Consider the following 20,706-nt stretch of genomic DNA (forward strand, 5'->3'; position numbering starts at 1 on the left):
GCTGTCCATAGACAAATGCCAGCTCCCTCAGCCTGAAAGCAGGATGAGTGCCGCAACCCCATAGTCGCCTTTGACTGGACTTAACCATCCAGGGATCCTTTACCTTTTACCTTTTATTTACTGATGTAATACACCACTAAATGGCAGCTGTTAGATCAGATAAACAGACGCATGCAAAGGAAACACCCATCTGAAGATTCATTTGCCCAACAAACATCTTCCTGCTTCATAATTTGAAATGGTACCAAACATTCCAATCTACTTTAATAATAGAAAGTTTGACATTTATGGATGAGAAGGAGAGGTCCTGTTTGATAACTAGCTAAACAGACTGGGGTCTCATGAGTTATCTGTGATCAGCACACAAGTGAGGAAACAGTTAACCGTTGCAAAATATATATGTATGTATGGTCATTTCCTGAGCTGTGGGGTGCTGCCAAAACAACATCTTCTCACTTACTTCCCATCACATGTGGCTCTTGCATGCTATGATCTACACACCAAAGCAGGTAAGTGCTACTTTGTCATCTAAAACCTACATTCTATGAGATACGTGTGATTTTTCATGTCCCTTGTTTGAGCCTAAGTTTTCTTGCAGTGAATTATGTCATGTCTGATCACTGATGGCTTAACCAATTGCACATTGCTATCAAAGCAACTTCCGTAACAGCTCGCAATCAATAACTAACTCAGGGAAAGGAACTGTGTTATTAAACAGCCACAAGTATTATTAAGATTAAATTAGGAACTGCTTTTAAAATTAAATTAGTTGTGTATAAGCTGACTATTTTAAAGCGAAGTTGTATTGCATTTTAAACACAAATGATTTCATAAACCTTTCTGTACTTGGGACAGGCAAACAAATGAAGTAATGATTTGTAGCAATTTTGAAACTGCTGTTCTAGTGGGGAAAGAGTGTGGGAGACAATCATTTCGCACAACCCCTTTAAGAATTATTAGTATGTATCTTTATCAGAAAAGCAACATTTTCAGTCTCTTAATCACCACGAAAGCAGAACTTGGTTGCTTGCAGAATTCAACCGCAATTTTTAAAATCACAGTGCATAAAAGCAAACTGTGCTTATTGTCTCTTACATAGGCTAAAACAGTTTGTCTTAATTGTAAAATAATTGCCAATTGCTGACCTATGGAAAATTTCAGGTACAGGAAAGTTTTTACGGTCTTTAGTGCTCCTCTAAGTCCATTTCACCATCTGTGTACCATTTTGGAATTAGCCAATCTGCTTATCTGCCTTTAATGTTATTTTTATTATTAGTTCTTTAATCCATTCTGTACGTAGTGGTTGGAGTTAGGGAGACCTGGCACCCCACACTCAGGCATGAAGCTCACTGGTCAATTTGGGGCCAGTCGCTCAAGCTAACCTACCATATTGTGTTGTTATGCAGGTAAAATAGGTTTCTTTAAGTAATGATGAGATAGGAATCTGACAAGATTAAACCCATGTACTCTTTGGCTAGTTGGATACATGCAATAGTTGTTAATTGACTTCTTATGATATATGTATACCTTCCCTGCTATATCTGGTACAAGTGCATACTGACTGGTGTTCAGGCACATCCTTGATGCACATTATATATATGCTGCACATATATGTATATCTTATAGATCAGGCTTCCTCAACCTCGGCCCTCCAGATGTTTTTGGCTTACAAGTCCCATGATCCCTAACTAGCAGGACCAGTGGTTAGGGATGATGGGAATTGTAGTCTCAAAACATCTGGAGGGCCGAGGTTGAGGAAGGCTGTTATAAGTTGTTCAGTGGTTTTCTTTCTTTCTTTCTTTCTTTCTTTCTTTCTTTCTTTCTCCAAACCTTTATTAGGCATTACAGATATAGACCATCTTAAAAGATTCATATACAAACATTTAAAAATACATGCAAAGAAGCAGCCATATATAGTAACAGAAATTTTCATTGGAGTGTCTTCCTGCTAAACCGTGCCATTCACCACTGTGGTTTTCAACCAGTGTGCCGTGGCACCCTGGGGTGCCTTGAATGATGGTCAGGGGTGCTGCAAGCAACACTAGACTCTGTCCCTCTTTCCTTTCCTCCCTCCTCTGATGCCCTCTTGCTTCCCTGTCTCCCAAAGGCTTGTGTGGCTGTTCGTTGCGGCAGCCCTGGCTACAAGCTGCCCCGGTGAATGGAGCCTCTGGAGCTGGCCAGGGGTGCTTCTCAGACCCCTGTGGGGCAGTTTGAAGATGCACCTCTCTTTGGGGTGGGGTGGGGCAGCTCAGAGACCAGGGGCAGCAGCTGTGACTGTCCAGAGGACTCCCAAGGAGAGGAGAGGAGAGGAGGCTGAGGGAACACTTCACAAGGGAGGGTGTTTGAAAAGGGGTGAGGGGCTGTTGGCTCTGCATAACATAACATAACATAACATAACAGGGCTTCTGGGCTCCACAGCTGCAGAAAGAATGTAGTTGGTCAAGGCAGCCATGGGCCCAAAAAGAATGAAAACCTCTGTATTAGTACATAGTTACCTTTGGGGTTTCACTACGAAACAAATACTTGCAGTACTTGAGTATGATGTAAATATCTTTGACATCTCCTACAATTTATTTGTAGAGGACCTCAAATAGCATTTTAGCGTTGTCGCCACCCCCCACCCCCATTATAACGTTGGCTGGTTTATTCTTGCAAAACACAGAAACACCAGGTGCGATGCATTTTGTGGGAAGACTGTGATTTACCATATACATAGTTTCATGAATGAAAAAAAGGAAAGTTTGGGTTCGGATAAGCAAAGTACATCTGTAGGAAACCACATACCGGTATTCAGAATAAACTCCCAGGCAGCTGAAGCTGGAGTAGTCACCCAGGGGAAAGATCATAAGTATAGTCTGAGACCATGTTTGCACCATCAGTTCACACAAGTGGATTCAAAAGAAGAGAATACTTCTTTCACCAGGAATCGTGTGACTTGACCTTCCTGTAGTGAGGATGTCCCCACCAATAAATCTCCTGCAATATTCACTGGTATATATGTGTGAATATTGCACATTCCTTCTGTGCATGCAAGCCTACTATGGTACACACAGGAGCAATGCAGTTGTGAAGAACAACGCAGGTAATATATTTGTGCTACACCATACACAGTCTGATTGTCTTATACTGCAACTAGTATCATTTTTGTTCTCTTGGTTTCTCATTTTTCCAATATTAAATTCAGTTCTCCATAGTTCTGCAGCATTTTTTTTTCAAAAGCTCAGCATTTTAGTGTCTATTTCTCCCAATAAACACAATTTTTTATGCAGTTTTGATGAATGTATAGATTTCTGCAAGCCATTTCTCCTGATATAATGCACCGTTCTATGTAATTTTCACCAGTGTCTTCATTTCTCCTGAATATATAGATTTTGGTAAATCAGTGTGGATTTTGAAGGATGGCTGTGGTTCAGTCAGGGCAAATTCGATAGATTTGACTTGAAATGTGAGAGAAAAAGCAGCAGCAGCCCTGCTGCAGCATGGTATTCTATGTGCTTCAGGAGCCATGCATGTTGATCTAATCATGTGACTGTCTTTCACAATAAGTGTCAAGAGAGGGGTTTATTTGAGTGGGCAGCAAGGGTAAGAATATTAGTTATGACTGTGCAAACTACAACAAAAGTATACTACAGGAACAGCTTTCCTGTATCATCAATGCATCCAGCAATATTTGTGTATATGAAGGGAACACTCCACTAACGAAGGCCTATATCACCCAGGAGTAAGAATGATCACCATGCTAAGGATAGCCCCACCCACTTTTTCAGAAGTATTAACTCATTTATGGGTGCAGGACAAGTGACCCAAAGCCTTTGTTCTATCCTGTCCAAGTTGTCCTTGTTGCAAAGTGCATGTGGCAAAAAGGTGTTTTCAGACTTAACTGCCCCTTGTTGTGTGGGAAATCATCAAAAAAGCTTTGCCGTTTTGAATTGTTATCAGCTTGAAAGAAAGAAGAAAAATCAGTGTACGGAAATAAACATCAAATATCAAGGATTTTTAACGTAAGAATTAAAATAAAATAGATAAAAATGAGAAGGAAAAAGATGAAGAATCAGCAGGGGTTTTTTTTCCCTATCAGCTTTAAAAACCTGTATAAAATTCTTACTCCACAATAACATCCAACTCTTCTGCTTTCCATAAACCAACCTTTCCCCCCATAGTCTTCAAACCCTGATACCACAGGTTCTTTTTCCTTGTTGCGCAGAAAGTCCGTAAGGGGTTTCTAGTCATTAATAAATGTCAATCGTGATTTTTCTCTACTTATCATCAGAAAGAAGAGCTGATGGTCCAGCACCCCTCTGCCAGCTTCTTCTTCCAACCCAGGAAAATTGAAATGATTGGTAACAACAAGGGAGGGGCTGGTTGATAGAGAAGTGGTCACTTCAGAGCTGATTCACATGTTACTTCAGGCTCTACCCCACTCACTGAAGTTGCTCATTGGCATGAGCAAGATCTAGAAACTACCCGTTAGTTCACAGATCTCAACTGCTAGCACAGCCTTCAGCATTCAAGGGTGTTATAGATAAAAGAGATAACATTTAGAAATCCACAGGCAAGGATGCTTTGCATGCATGTACGCAATCTGCAAACTGCCTGACACTCCATATTGCCAAATTGTAAGGTTTAAATGGAAATCACCTTTCCCCAAGTTTACTCTTTATGGAAACACTAATGAACTTGGAAAGCTTATTTGGTTCAAGTTAAAGCAGGCTTCCTCAACCTCGGCCCTCCAGATGTTTTGAGACTACAAAGCATCTGGAACCAGTGTGGTGTAGTGGTTAAGAGCGGTTGTCTCATAATCTGGTGAACCGGGTTCGCGTCCCTGCTCCTCCGCATGCAGCTGCTGAGTGACCTTGGGCTAGTCACACTTCTCTGAAGTCTTTCAGCCCCACTCACCTCACAGAGTGTTTGTTGTGGGGGAGGAAGGGAAAGGAGAATGTTAGCCGCTTTGGGACTCCTTTGGGTAGTAATAAAACGGGATATCAAATCCAAACTACTACTACTACTACTACTACTACTACTATTCTTCTTCTTCTTCTTCTTCAATTCCCATCATCCCTGACCACTGGTCCTGCTAGCTAGGGATCATGGGAGTTGTAGGCCAAAAACATCTGGAGGGCCGAGGATGAGGAAACCTGAGTTAAAGGCTTGGTCTTGCATGGGTGGGGAACCCTTTTCAGCCCTTACAGACAACCTTCTAGGGACTGCCTACTGGTAAAAGGTAGGACTAGAGGCAGAAGCAGTGGAGGCCACAGCTATAGATGTGTTTCTAATCTTTGTACAGTAGGCTGCATTCCGCCAATGCCAAAATCAGAGGTATCCCACCCAAACCATGCATCTCTCCATCTTCCAACCAGGCAAGCAAGAGGCATTATGACAGTTCAATGACACAAGCAAAGGCACCTGAGGAAGGTGGGGAGCATAGACAGTGAGAAGAGTAGTCTACAGAGTTCTGAGGGGACAGAGTTCTGAGGGTCGCTTTTGAACACTTGGAGTTAACTGCCCCAATCCAAGACCAGGCTCAGAATTTCCACTTGAGATAAAAAGGCTAAAGAGTTATCCACCCATTCTGCACTTAATTGCAGCCTTGATTTATCCTTCTGAGGCAGCTGATTTATCGCTCTGGGGGCAGTTATCCAGAGTTTTGGAGCACGTTGCCAGCTGTGTATGCTGACGATACACAGCTCTACTTCTCCTTTACATCCGCATGTGTGGCAGTGGATGTTCTGAACCATTGTATTGCCTCAGTCATGGACTGGGTGAGAGCCAATAAACCGAAGCTCAATCCAGATAAGCCCCATTCAACAATATTGCATATGCCCAGAGCCGGATTTTGATTTGATGAGGCCCTAAGCTACTGAAGGTAATTGGGCCCTTTATATGTCCAGCTGTCCTTTGTCAACAACAAATTGTCGCTGTTTTGTGTGTGTTGAATATATGCTATATGGTAATTTATGGAGCTAATAAATCCATAATAGGTATCTAAAGCCATTTGCACAGGTTGCCATGCAACCAGTCCATGCAGAATGTAGGCACCCTATATATAGAAATGAGCAAATATTTCAAGGAACAGGCTAGCAGGCGGGGCCCATTACTTACATCATAGGAGCCTACACAACACAAAACACTGTTGCTGTATGTAGGTTTTATTTTATTTGTTTTTTACCTTATATTTTAGAAATATACATACAGGGTTTTTCCAGTTAAAATTTTTTGGGGGCCCCAAGAGAGTGGGGCCCTAAGCTATAGCTTATTTAGCTTACACGTAAATCCGGCACTGCATATGCCTCTGAGTTTACGTGCATCAAGTAACAGCCAACTAATTAATACTCAGAGCAGACCCACTGAAATATATGTACTTAAATCTACTAATTTCAACGGGTCTACTCTGAGTATAAGAGACTCTTTCTCTTTAGTTTACAGCCATATTTATTTAGCATATCCGTTTGTTAGCAAAACAGGGTTTAAAGGTTACTTTCAAGTTTCCACTCCAGTTTGTATACAGGTTTTAGCCATGCACCCTCCAATTTGCGCTGCACTTTGATACAAATCATTGCAACCACTTCCTCATTGCTCATGGCTTCTGTTTCACAGCTTTACAACACACCCCAGCATTCAAGAGCGAGCAGCGCCCGCGCAGCTGCCACACTGTTTTCAAACCACTCTGCGAGGTGACGGCTCCCACGTGGCAAGTTGTTTGTGTGCAGAGCTGCCATCAGCAGATCAGGCAATCCTCTGCATGATGGCTCTGGGCCTCAAAGGTGAGGTCTTACAGTGCTGCGGAGGAAATCAGCCATTGTCCACTGCACAAAGGCAAATGCCGCAGGCTGCAAAGATGGCCATTCTGTGGCAGCTGCTATATATGCATCAGAATTGAAGGTTTTTATTTTTAGAACACTTGATTCCAGATCATCGCTATTTTGGGGTGGGATCCAGAAACATGCCGGTACATTCTAGTTCCGCAATTAAAGTTGATTTGGTGCTCTTGCTCCTCACACCGCGACCTTTTTGCAGTAAAGAAAGTGACAGGAAAATGCACTGGCTATGCTTGATGAAATATCATATAGCCTCCTTGCAAACCAATCAGAATGAATGTCTGTGGTATTTAACCTCTCCCCACAAACGCTTGTCTAAAAAATAAATAAATCAGGATAATTGCTCATAAACAGTAAGTCTGGAAGTGACCTTATCTTGCTTCTCTGATGGCAATCAAAGGAGAGGCTATTTTTCTTTTTGAGGTCGTGTACATACAACACATTTAAAGCACATGGCTTCTCCTGGGAACTGTAGTTTGTTAAGGGGTTAACTACAGTCCAGGATTTTTTTGGGGGGAGGACTGCTTTCAAATGTAGGTGACAATTAAGCATGATCTCTCTGTGTGTTTGTCTATTGTATATTTTTCGGGCAATTAGGAAGTGGAGTGTTGAAATTTCTCAATAATAATGTTGCCAGAAAGATGGTTGTTGGCTCACTCATTCCCGCTAGCATTCTTTCTTTTGCAATATAGTTATATACGTAGTCATCTTGGCTAACCAGGAGTAATTGCTGCCCCTGGATGAAAACTTTCAGTAATGCAGGGGCTGTTTACCTTCAAACACATTTTGTTCAGAGCCTTGATTCAAGGAAGGAAGGAAGGAAGGAAAGAAGGGTTGAGGTTGATTTTGAACAGAGAAATGGTTGAGGGAAGAAGCTATTTATGTGCTTCATTTTACATACAGTGAGTGGCCCACAAAGAAGTATGTGAAGCCCCTACTCCACTATCCCTCAGCTGGGCACAGTGGAATGCTTCTCGCCATTACCAGGAAAGGGAGACCCTCCTGCACATCATAGAGTTAGGTAGAATCTACACACATATATAAAAACACGGTGAAAATGCTTTTAAAAAACCATTTTGAAAAATGCATTGAATTTTGCATAGCTCATTGTCCCATCCAGTGTCGCATTTGCATATTCCACTTTACAACACGTTTAAAATGTTTTATTTGCAGTTGTGTAGATGAGTCCATATTCCGTGGCCTGCCTCACTGCAAGGCTCTAGAGTGCACACTCTTTCACAAGGGGCACAAGCTCTTTGTATACATAGGGATCGGGCTGGAAAAGTCCTTAGTCTGTTTGATTTATTGCCACTGAAATTCCAGATCCATCAGGCTAGAATCTAATTTGGCCTGTTTTCCAGCCAGTCCTCCATCTTCCTTTTCCCCAGCATTACATTCATTCATCTGTTCATCTGTTCTGGGCAGCTTCCAACATATATAAAAACATAATAAAACATTTTTAAAAACCTTCCCTATACAGGGCTACCTTCAGTTGACATATTGGCTGGTTAACTCCATGCCCTCCAACATTTCTTTGATGAAAATAGACGTGCTAAGGAAAAGCGGGACATTTAGGGATCAAATCAGAAACCGGGACAGCTTCTGTAAATCTGGAACTGTCCCTGGAAAACAGGGGCACTTGGAGGGTCTGAACTATCCCCCCCCCCATTTTTTTGTATATGGATCAATGTATATACAAGAAGCGAAAGGGACATAGAAAACTATATCACTGTATTACAGAGAGTAAATTCTAGGAAAAAGCACTGGAGCAAACACAGTTCTTATTTCTGTCTCCTCAGAGTATGTGCTTATGGACACGTTCTGAAGAAAACACAAGCGAAACGTGACTATGGTTTCCTCCAACTGATGGGTCTAATCCTGATCTAATCCTTTTCATTTCTCTAGTGTTAGCATAGTGATTCTGCTATACAGTTGCCCAGTCTCATTGCCTGCATAATATAATATTCCCTTAAATGGAGCTACACTAAGTCCAGCCTAAGTACCTCTAGCCTTTTCACCTGCAGGAAGTCTCAAAGCCTTTAGGGTGGTGATGCCAATTCTGACAAAGGGTTAAAATGCAAAATGCACTCAGTGGCGTAGCGTGGGTTGTCAGCACCTGGGGCAAGGCAAGTAATTTGTGCCCCCTAACCCGTGGATTTGCGCCCCCTAACCCGTGGATTTGCACCCCCTAACCCTAACCCCCAGATGTTGCGCCCGGTGCGGCCGCCCCCCCCTGCACCCCCCACGCTACGCCACTGAATGCACTCAAAAAGCATTTCCACGCCCTGCATTTGGCAGTATTTTACCTTCTATGTGGTAACACCAAGCCTGACCACAATGTCCCGTTTTCAACAAATGACTTTTGCTAAAGGAAAAGTCTGCCACTTTTCAGTAGACAGCGTAGGTTATATCGTTTTCCTCTCCGCTCCACCCTGCCAACCCCTTTACAATGGAAATAGTTTGCTTGTAACTCTTCCACACACACACACACCGTGTATAAGACCTCCCCTATTTGGGGAACTCACTTTTAAGATAATGAGGGGAGATGGCCCCAAGTTGTTGAGCCTCTCTCCCCACGCAGCTGCGGGCAGGAAACACTCCCCAGATCATTTCCTGCGTGCAGGAAGGGAGTGTTTCCCTCACGCAGCGGCATCGGGGGAAGCTGCGCACCGCCAGCCAGCGCCCCCAGATCGCTCCCTGCTTGCTGCGGCATCGGGAGAAGCTGTGTGCCAGTAGCCAGTGCCCCAAGATCGCTCCCTGTGCGCAGCAGCAGCTCCCCCCCCCCCCCATGCCACTATCCGTGTATTGGATGACCCCAGTTTTTTGACATGATTTTTGTGTCAAAAAACCTCGTCCAATACACGGAAAAATACGGTAAAGCCAGGTCGAATAAAGACACCAGAACGCAAGTGCATGCATTCGGTCGCCGAGTAAAAAACAATCCTAGGCCACATTCACACCAACATTTAAAGACCTGCGATGCCACTTTAAACAGCCATGGCTTCCCCCAAAGCATTCTAGGAACTTTGTAGACTCATAGAATTGTAGAGTTGGAAGGGACCACGAGGGTCATCTAGTCCAGCCCCCTGCAATGGAGGAATCTTTTGCCCAACGTGGAGCTCGAACCCACGACCCTGAGATTAAGAGTTTCCTGCTCTACTGACTGAGCTATCTCATAGTTTGTTAAAGGTGCTGAGAGTTGTGAGCAGGCTTGTTTTTCCCCTCCCATAGCTATAATTCTCAGAGTGGTTTAGCAATCAATCTCTCTTCACAGGGAACTCTGAGAAATGTAGCTCTGGGATAGGAACAGGGCCCCCCAAGAATTCTCAGCAATAGTCAGGGGTTATGGAATTGAGTCAACAACCTAGGGGAGCCACCACAATGGCCAGCCCTATTTTATGGAGTTTTCAGCCTGAACCCTTCGTGAAGCTGTCCAGGATGCCACTGAATTCTGAAAGCCTTGCCTCATCTCAATCTCAGTCTATAATTTTTGCATTGGGTCAGAACTAGGGATGGGCGAGAAACTTGGTTTAGTTTGAATTTCAATATGAACCTAACTAATAATGCACTTCCCAAAACGATATGTGAACCGAAACACAGCTATCTTTTGAAATTCACACTTCTCCAAACTTTGCGATGCAGTTCGCCAATCAAATAACGTGCACAAAAATACATATATCTGTGTGAACAATATATAAAGCACATTATATTAGAGAAGTTTCTTGCAAAACAATGTGCATAGTGTGAGATGTTTGCACTAAAACGCCAACAAATTTTCACATTAACTAGTTAAAATAAATAAATAAATTGCAAGCCGGTGCAGGAATGCGCGAAACTGAAATTAAGATTGGCAGAGTGAGAAACTCAGATTGACATACAGTATTCATATATCCTTAGTCAGAATCCTAGAACAGAGCAACTTCATTTGCACCAATCTGAGTGCACCTTGTCCTCAGTAGCTTTTAGCGGCTGATTCGGTGTTCCCCGAAGTGTGTTGTTTGCCAGAAGCGTTATTTGCATAGTTATTTGAGGTTCTGCAGTGAAATGGCTTCTGAACTTTCTTGGTGACAATTTGGTGCAACGACCAGGTTATTTTAGTCCTGAACAGCACGTGCATGCTGTCTCTATGGCACCTGTTGCTTTTGCATCCTTTCGTGTACCACATTCAGAAACAGCCAGGCTCATGCAAATCTTCTTTTGCACCTTTCATCAAAAACATTTGCTGCCTGGGCCACCTTTGGGAGGATGGGCAGGAGAGAAATGCAATAAATTAATAACAATAACTAGGGGCTTCACCCCTGCTGGCTCCAGGGGTGAAGCCAGTGTGGTGTAGCGGTTAAGAGCGGTAGTCTCGTAATCTGGGGAACCGGGTTCGCATCTCCGCTCCTCCAAATGCAGCTACTGGGTGACCTTGAGCTAGTCACACTTCTCTGAAGTCTCTCAGCCCTACTCACCTCACAGAGTGTTTGTTGTGGGGGGAGGAAGGGAAATGAGGTTGTTAGCCGCTTTGAGACTTCTTTGGGTAGTGATAAAGCGGGATATCAAATCCAAACTCTTCTTCTTCTCTTCTTCTCCACTCACCAACCCCCCTGTCCCCCATTAATGTCCTACAGATTCCTCTTCCCACTCTAAGCTTACAACTACTAAGCTCGCTCTTCACCTCCCAAACCCCATTTCTGAAGCCGCTTTTCCCTCTTATTCTGCATGCCCATGCCTCCCCCTCTCCCAGCATCTATTGCATCTATAGTAAGTTCTCCTTTGAGAACTTTGGTTGTTGACTTGACTCTCCCTTTCCGTGGCAGCCATTTCAGTGCCATCAATCTGTGTGAGCAAATAATAATAATAACAATCAGCGTCTTGCATGCCTGGACAGATGTTTCTTGGTTTGTTTTTAAAACTGTGCACCAGACAGTTTGCGCATGATATAATCTATGAAAAAAGGAAGTCAAAAACATCAGCAGTCAAAAACACTCCCTTTATCTTGTGATGCACATGACCCTGTAGAAATATTTCCTGTCGCGCTAGCCTAAATGTTTCATTACGTGTACTGCCATGTGCTAGTGAGATGCCCACCAAATGGTGGGAATGTAGATGGAAATGAGGCCAGCATGATGGAGTGCAGCTGAATAAGTGGGTGAGTGCACAGACCCAGATTCCCTCCCCAAATTGTTTTGCATCCTCTTTCTTTCCTTTGACCCATTTACTTCCTGTAAATCCCCTTGGGATTCTTGCCTCTGTCTGCGGCTTGATACGCACCCTTATTTCAGCTGCCTTCTTCCCTTTCCCCTTTCAGTACTATTCAACTAAAGAGAAAATATCCTTGTTCTTCAAAAGCCCTGCATTGTCATCCAATTATTTCTCAGGTAATAGGTGTTCGCATCTTTATGCCTGCACTCATTCTTGGCCCTTTGTGGTGTAGTGGTTAAGAATGGTGGACTCGAAATCTGGTGAACCAGGTATGATTCCCCGTTCTTCCATATGCAGCTGCTGGGTGACCTTGGGCCAGTCACACTTCTCTGAAGTCTCTCAGCCTCACTCACCTCACAGAGTGTTTGTTGTGGGGGAGGAAGGGAAAGGAGAATGTTAGCTGCTTTGAGTCTCCTTCTGGTAGTAATAAAGCGGGATATCAAATCCAAACTCTTCTTCTTCTTCTTCTTCTTCTTCTTCTTCTTCTTCTTCTTCTTCTTCTTCTTCTTCTTCGCTTCCAGGTCTATTAAGGATGACAGCTTTTGCACCTGTCCTTAGTGGGCAGTTAGTTGCTAAACATGCAAATAAGACTGAGGTGACAGTTGTGATTGGTGGACTGGTTGCTGTTGTAAAAAGGACATAGCTATCTCTCTTAAGCAATCTGCATGGTGGATGGATGTGTGTAATGAATATCGTGAAATGCATCCATCTATGTGTGTGAGGACCATCTTGAGAAGGACAATTATTTCAGCTGCAGTTCTCCTCCCTCACATCCTTTCCCTTTCTTGCCTGATTGCTACTTCACTCATTCATCTGTTGGATCCAGCAATGGATTACACAAAAGGAAAGGTCTCTGGCCACCAGTTCTGGTCTTCAGAATTCAACTTCAGTCGGGGAATGTGATAGATATAGCTTACTCTTGGGTAAGGGGTAGCCTATGACTGCTGCTTCTTTTTCTGACAGTCACAGGCTACTTCCAAGGTCTTGGACTTAGATGCCTTGCTTCAAAATCCAAAGCACTATTATTTTAAAAAGCGAAACACTGTTCTATCTAAAGATTCCTGCATTGCAGGGGTTTGGACTAGATAACCCTCGTGGTCTCTTCCAACGCTACAATTCTGAGATTCTGTCTTGTATATACACAAAGCCTTCTATCTGGATGTTTTCTTTTGCCCTGTTTTTCTCTGATAGACACATTATGGTTTCTCATAAATAAAATGAATTAATCATGCAAATAACAGAACAAAATGTTTCCCCTGTAAATGAATGTTTTGAATCTCTTCACATTTTTTTCTAAGAATGTGTCAAAGTACTTCTAACAGCGAAACCAACAAGCCAACATCTTGTTGTCAACTACGTTTGAAACATTAACATATTTCGGTGAAAAAGTACTTCGGCCGTTAGAAAATCTCGTGCTGGCACAGACCTTTTTAAATGTGCAAGCAATTTCATAAATAAATCCACAACTGTTCTAGGACTCATCTATATAGCTGCAAATAAAATGTTTTAAGTGTATTTTAAGTGCAATATACAATGTGATATTACATGGCGATGGTGAGCCTTATGGAAAATTCAGTGTAGTTTTAAAAACATTTTTTTAAAGAAGCATTTTCAGAATGGTTTTTATACGTGTGTAGATTCTACCCTAGACTTACCATTTTCATATTGCCAATTACTGTCTGAAAGAGCAGCGGATATACAAATCAGGTGTATTTGCAGAACTGGCAGCAGAAGGGTCATATGTTAAGGCGTGGTCCAACAGGAAACCACATCCAAGCTTCCTTTCTCATCTCTCTCCCCTCCCTCCCCACATGCAAGTGCTATACTTCATTTGTCAACCTGGTTTCTCTCAAGCAGCACAAATAGATATGAGACAAAAGCACAGAGTGTGTTATGTCTTAGAATGGCACACGAGAAATAGCTGGTGCAAGTCTCAGCACCTGGTTCAGGGCGGTGCCTATGCCTAGGACCCCACTTCTGGGCTTTGTTGTGGGGAAGGCAGCATCACATCAAAGAGGCAATAATTTCCGCAGAATGGGTGTTGTGATGTCTAAGAGGCATTGCGAGGGATGTGATTTCACAGTGAGCATCTGCAACAGAGCAAGCTGCCTCCTGTACTCTGAATAGTTGCATAGAAGAGGTGAAATCTGGAAGGTCTCACTTTTGGAGCCCATAAATCAGAGGTTGCCTATCTTTCTGGACCAGCGAGTACATTCTGAATTTTGAGAAAGTGCTGGGGGTGCTGTCACAAAAAAGCTGGTGTGTGTGGCGTAACACAAAACTAGAGAGGCAGCCACTCCCACCATCCATGGTAAGTTGGCTATGTCCTGCTGGTCCTGACTAATAATAATAATAATAATAATAATAATAATAATAATAATAATAATAATTTTATTGTTTATACCCCGCCCATCTGACTGGGTTTCCCCAGCCACTCTGGGAGGCTCCCAACAGAATATTAAAAACACGATAAAACATCAAACATTAAAAACTTCGCTTGGCAGGGCTGCCTGCAGATGTCTTCTAAAAGTCAGATAGTTGTTTATTTCCTTGACATCTGATGGGAGGGTGTTCCACAGGGCGGCTGCCACTACCGAGAAGGCCCTCTGCCTGGAGGAGATCACACCATGTTTCACATAACACATACAATCACACACACACACACACACACACACACACATTGCTGTTGCCTAAAAGCAACAGAGAGCACTTCTCAGTACCAGGGAAAAACACACAAGGTGGCTAAACCACACTCCCTCTCATTTCACAGAAACCACTTAGAAGGTACCTGCACATTTTGCCACATAACTTTCTTTTTAGAAAACCTAGAGACTTACTTATTTTAAAAAAGAAACAGCCTTGAGCCCTGGGGCAGCAGTGAAATCTATATGGGCAGCAGCTTAGTGACCCCTGCCCTAAATGATAACCTACAAATGTTGGCATGTGTAGCTTGCTTATCATTTGAGGGACGCAGAAAGAGGAACCTTCCAAATCCTCCCTTCTATACAACTGTTAAAACTTATGTATGATAACAGTACGGGAAGCCTGCCCCACCCCTCTGCATTACTTTACTTTACAGTGTTCCTTTGCAGAATGAAGCAGCAAGATGAAGCGACTTTTCACCACTAGTGTAGGCTCTCCAGCCTGCCATTTGGTGTGGAAGGTTCAGGTATTTACCTGCTTCTTGCAAAAAAACTGCCTGCTATTTCAAGCAGCGAGCATTTCCAGCAAAGAAGCATCCCTTGACCTGTTCCAAGCAGCAAGCTGGTGCACCTCCTCTTGAGTAGGTCTTGGAGGGGGTGCACTGAATTAGTTGTCTCCTTTCTAAGCTCAAAAGCCAATATATTTAATGTCAGTACGATGATGGCATAGTATCTCAGTAAATATCAACAGTGTGCTCACACCCTGAGTCCACAATGGCAGTTCTGGTCACTCCATTGGCTATATAATATTTAATATTTAGCATTTAATCTTTTCTAATAAGATGCACTTGTGCATGACTCAAGTTGTAGCACAATGATATGATGCTTTTCATCAAAAGATCCACACTGTGGTTTGAAGATTTCATTACTTAATTGGTAGCTGTGAGGTTATTTTTTGGTCAGTTTGATTTACTTTGCATTTGTCAACGCACAGATGTCATGTGAAGTCAGATATATGGGGTGGAAATCTCTGCCTTTTACATCTTTGGCTTAATCTCTGAGGTTGACCTTTCTGTTTTGGCAATAAATGGTGTATGGTTATAATCGCTGCCATCTTCAGTATTGGTTACGTGAAGAAAGGAAGCAATCTGTCACTTGACCAATGCAAAGAAACCGCAACAAAGTCTGCTTAACTGATGGACCCTTTCCAGTCCTGTCATTCTGTGGTGGTGGTAGGGACAATAATATAGTAAATTGCCGGGAACCTAACAAGTCTTTCATTATGGCCAGATCAGCCCCGAATTCTTTACAAATGTTGGTGAAAATGTACCTTTGTCAACCTGGTTGGTTCTAGTTCCACTAAAACTGGACTGGTTTAACAGAGAAACATTAAGGATTTGGGGCCATGTATGCCAAAACGTCTGAGCTTCCTAAATTGTGAAACTTCTCAGCTTCCTAAATTGGATGTTTTATTCAAAACATAGGTTATAAACAATGATCTAGTAAGTTTTAAAAATGTCTACACTACCCACAATAAATCCTCACCCTAAACTGAGCCATCTAGGTATGAGGGTACAAGAGGGGGGTGGTTCTGGTCTGACACAACCTTTAAACATGCTCATAGATTTGGGACCTGTGCATTTGAGAAACTCTCTCAGCTGCCCCTATATTGCTTTTGCTTCAGCAGTGTAGCAGCTCAGAATGAGAGGAATGGAGCCTTCCGATCCAGACAGACCCACCCATCCTCCCCCAGGGCTGCACAAGTAGATGGAACAGGCAGCTACCCAAGCGCCTGCTTAGCTGCACATGAGCTGTTTGGAAGGAAGAGGCAGCACATGGAAGTATCTGAGAGTTGGCTAGGGACCCAGACAACTAGTGTGGAGATCTCTAGTCCTGGGGACGCCGAGATCTGATGGCTCCTCAGGGCACTGGCAGTGCAAAGTTCTGCTGGGAGGCCCAGCACTCCTTGCTCCTAATCTGCAGAATGAAACCTCAGGTTTTGAGGTCTGGGCATGGCTGAGCCATGGCATTCTGCCATCATTTGGGAGGATGTGGACAGTACCTGGGGAGAGCGCCTTCTCCCCTGTGGTACCCTGCATGCAGAATTCTCTCGTCAAAAGGAGAATTCTTAATTAAGTCTTAAATAATTAAGTGAAAGCATTCAATCTCCTGAGGGTTTTAATTCCTACTGAAATGCACACACCAGTGGCGTAGCGTGGGTTGTCAGCACCCGGGGCAAGGCAAGTAATTTGCGCCCCCCTAACCCGTGGATTTGCGCACCCTAACCCCCAGATGTTGCGCCCGGTGCGGCCGGCCCCCTCTGCACCCCCCACGCTACGCCACTGGCACACACAGAGTCCTACCTCCCCCAAAACATCTTTCCCATTCATTGCAGTGGACAGGACAGCTCATGGCATCCAACCCTTTGAGTATACACTGATCAGCCCCTCAGTGCTACCTAATTGATGCATTATTAAGCATAATTATAATAAAAGCAGTTATTTTTATATCATCCAATATAATCTCAGGGTGTGCCTATTGATGCAATATTGCATTTTAGCACTGCTTGTGTTTGTATTATGTTCATAGCAGGAACAACTTGCCTTTGCATTTTACTTATGACAGCAACATCAGCTATAAGAATCATGTAAGTATTTTTTACTGAACAATCTGAAGATATCACAATATTGCATAATAGTAAGATATAAGGGCAACTTGGTGGTGGTGGTGATTTTATATAGCTGGAAATGGATTTAGCCATAAAGGAAGCTGGAAAATCGATGTAATTGTTGCTACATGTTGTTTTCACTTATCTCTTCTCCACCCTAGGTTGCAGACCTCAGTCACATGACAGAATTCTGCAGAATTCAAGCGCCAACAAGCCCATCATACGAAATGTATTTAAATAGTACCAATTCAACTCTGGACAGTGCAACCATTAACATGCTCCAGAACCAAGTCATCATGGTTGCCTTGCCAGTTGTGTACTCCCTGACAGCAATCATCAGCATCCCTGGAAACGTTTTCTCCCTCTGGATACTCTTCTGCCACATCAAGCCCAGAACCACCTCGGTCATCTTCATGATTAATCTTAGCATCACTGATCTTGCACTGGCTTCCTGTTTCCCCTTCCAAATTAAATATCACTATGATGGGAACAACTGGACTTTCGGCAGGCGCACGTGCAGCTTCGTCACAGTGATGTTTTACGCAAACATGTATTGCTCCATAATCACTATGACCTGCATCAGTTTGGAGCGATACTTGGGAGTGGTAAAACCAATGACGTCCCAGAAATGGAGAAGAAAGAGATACGCGATTGCCTGCTGCCTTGGAATGTGGTTTCTTGTTCTGTTAGCCCTATGGCCATTAGAAGCGGAAGACCTGACTTTTGAAGTGAAAGAACTGAACATTACCACATGCTTCGATGTGCTTAAGTGGAAAATGCTTCCTAGCATGGGGGCATGGGCAGCTTTCCTTTTACTGCCCTTCTTCTTCTTCTTCTTGCTCCCGTTTATAGTGACCATAATCTGTTACTTTAGCATTATTCGGAAGCTGATCCAGGCCTCTAAGAAATATGGCAATGGGCAGAAGAACCGATCTATCTACTTGGCCACCATAGTCGTCTTGGTGTTCATCATTTGTTTTGCTCCCAACAACTTTGTCCTGCTGGTGCACATCATCAGCCGCCTCCGTAAACAGGAAGGCTACTACTACATTTACAAACTCACCTTGTGCCTCAGCTGCCTCAACAACTGCATTGATCCATTCATTTATTACTTTGCATCCAAGGAGTTCTATCAGACATTCATGCAGGTGATCGGCAAGAAGGTACCTCTGATGGAAAGCTGGGAAAGTAGAAGGGAAAGCATGTTCTCTGCCAGGACAACGTCGGCAAGATCGATGTCAAGCGGACACGCGGAAGGGGTGGCGGAACATAGACCATGTTTGCAAAGAAGTGAAAGTGTGTTTTGACACCGGGGTTCAAATGGGAAGCGGGTGCCATCTTTGCTCCGTAAAATGAAACCATAGCACTGGTGTCATTGAATGAAGCCACTGCTGGTGTCATTGGAAGGTATAGATATCAAGGAACACCAAAGGCAGAACTACATGTTACTGGAGAGACATGGTGCTGCTCCCTTCAAATGGCATTATTTTTATTATTTATTAAATATCCACCCAAATATTATGTTCTCCCCAAACCTTCCTTAAAAGGCAGTAAGCTAATCATGTGAAGAAATGTCATCGTGCCATGCATTTCAATGCCTGCTTCAACATCACCCAGTGATATGGGGCCAGGGTGGAAAAACTATGATATGATGGCATTACATCAAGGGATAAGTAATATAAATTATGAGGGACTGGAGTAGAGTTTGAGACAGGGTTACGGCCTTTCATGGCAGCCCAAATGTGCTGTAATATGGAGTTCTGCCCTAAGGAACCAATTCTAAAAAGACATTCACTTACTTGCTGAAAATAAATGTTTAACATTCACCACTTTCACATCTCTTTTCAGCTCATGGCAGTCAAGCCATTTGCAACTCAATCCTCTCTGTTTTGACATATTGTGGCTATAGTATCTAGGAAATCTACTTTATGGAGATCTTAATATTAAGCTTGAAAGTGCCGCCAAAGATCAGCAACACCTTCACCCACTTACTTAACTATGAAATATTCAATGGCTGCACTTTTGTATGTGTACAAATACAAGTTCTATTGTCTCTTGAATTATTCTCTCTTTTTTTAAATCATTTCCGGCCTTCTAAGTTTGAGTAATTGTTTTTAATTTCCAATTTTAATTTCCACTTAATGCTTTATACAATTTGATCAACAGAACTTTCAAGCTTAATATGGAGGTATCAATAAAGTATATTTCCTTGTTTCATAGAGAAGTCAGTAAGTGCAAGCACTACTGACCTTTGGTGGCACTGTAAACAAAAATATTAAGACACACTAGGCAGTCTTACATGAGATTTAAACTGAGATTTGAGATTTCATATTAAGTGTTTCATTGATGGAATAAATAAAGGTGTGGCTGATTCCACAGCTGCAATCTTTTCAGAAATCTTCTGGATGATAAGTGCAACAAACAGATCTCGAAACCAGAAGTGTGAGGACCCTCCGATGTATAATCCATGGTTGTATAAAATGTGAATCTGAGCTGAGTTTAATCCTATAGCTAATTTTAGAAGTTGCTGAAGCCATTTATAAGATTCTAGTCCTAACTAAAGGTGAAAGTTTTGTAAGTTTTTCAGTTCTTTGAAAGTACAGTGTTGGGATTTTCTGGGTGTGTGTTTTTCCTATTAAAATCAATATACTGTGGTAAAAAATGGTGAATGATGTCAATTTCATAAGCAGAATTGATTTAATTACATGAAGTGCTTAGAAAAAAAATAGGCTGTATTCCTTTACCCAAGCTTTGCTGGAAGTAACCTCCCATGAGCTCAATGGGACTTATTTCTGAGTAGACAAGACATTGTAGGATTGCACTTTATTATCCTGAGCCAGTTATCCAAAGAAAAAGTTTGCTTGCTTTTTAGTGTGCGCGTGTATGTGTGATAATTTCAAAAGTAAAAACTTCCACTTGTCCCATGTCTAGAAAGCATGGGTCTGAGCTGTTTTCCACTTGGCCTATGCTTTCCCCCTTTCCCCCCTTGCCCCACTCCTTACCCATGGCTCTTTAGCAAACAGTAATCTGTGGAAACCCCAATTGCTGTTTGCTCCAATTGAGCACTAAAGAGAAGTTTTCCCTGGGTGATAGGAAGCAGCGGGCAATGTTACTGCAGTGGACACCTTGTAGAAAAGGTAGCACAGGCATGTCTGAACGGTACTTCACAGACATGCAGACGAGCAATGCATGGGGGAAGGCTCAGTGACAAAACATGTGCTTCTCACACAGAAAATCCTGAGTTCAGTATGCAGCCTTTCTGAGTAGGACTAGGAACACCTCCATCTGAAGTCCTGGTGGTTGTTGCTGGTCATCTCTGCAGAGTTAGATGGGTCAGTTGTCTGAATAGAACTCCCCTTCTTTCTCTCAAAAACCACCCATGGTTACCTCCCCA

General features: G+C 42.9%; 1 protein-coding gene across 4 annotated transcripts; it reads left to right on the forward strand.

Annotated features, from left to right (window-relative positions):
* Positions 1 to 360: 360 nt before the first annotated feature.
* Positions 361 to 19,974, forward strand: LOC309531289 (P2Y purinoceptor 8-like). Of its 4 annotated transcripts, none has more exons than XM_082220662.1 (2): positions 361 to 509; positions 17,474 to 19,974. In XM_082220662.1, the coding sequence occupies exons 1-2, from the start codon at positions 471 to 473 to the stop codon at positions 18,617 to 18,619; spliced, it is 1,185 nt and encodes a 394-aa protein (XP_082076788.1). In that variant the 5' UTR covers positions 361 to 470; the 3' UTR covers positions 18,620 to 19,974. The 4 variants fall into 4 exon arrangements, with proteins under 4 accessions (XP_082076788.1, XP_082076791.1, XP_082076789.1 ...); XM_082220665.1 differs by lacking the exon at positions 361 to 509 and adding an exon at positions 5,743 to 5,863; XM_082220663.1 differs by lacking the exon at positions 361 to 509 and adding an exon at positions 11,826 to 11,949.
* Positions 19,975 to 20,706: the final 732 nt, after the last annotated feature.

Source organism: Podarcis vaucheri (genome assembly GCF_965113315.1).
Source record: "Podarcis vaucheri genome assembly, chromosome: 4".
NCBI lineage: Eukaryota > Metazoa > Chordata > Lepidosauria > Squamata > Lacertidae > Podarcis > Podarcis vaucheri.

Coding starts and splice junctions, on each gene's coding strand:
- LOC309531289 (XM_082220662.1), top strand. CDS start 471: ATGTGGCTCTTGCATGCTATGATCTACACACCAAAGCAG. Junction 510..17,473: donor TGATCTACACACCAAAGCAG/GTAAGTGCTACT, acceptor TCTCCACCCTAG/GTTGCAGACCTCAGTCACAT.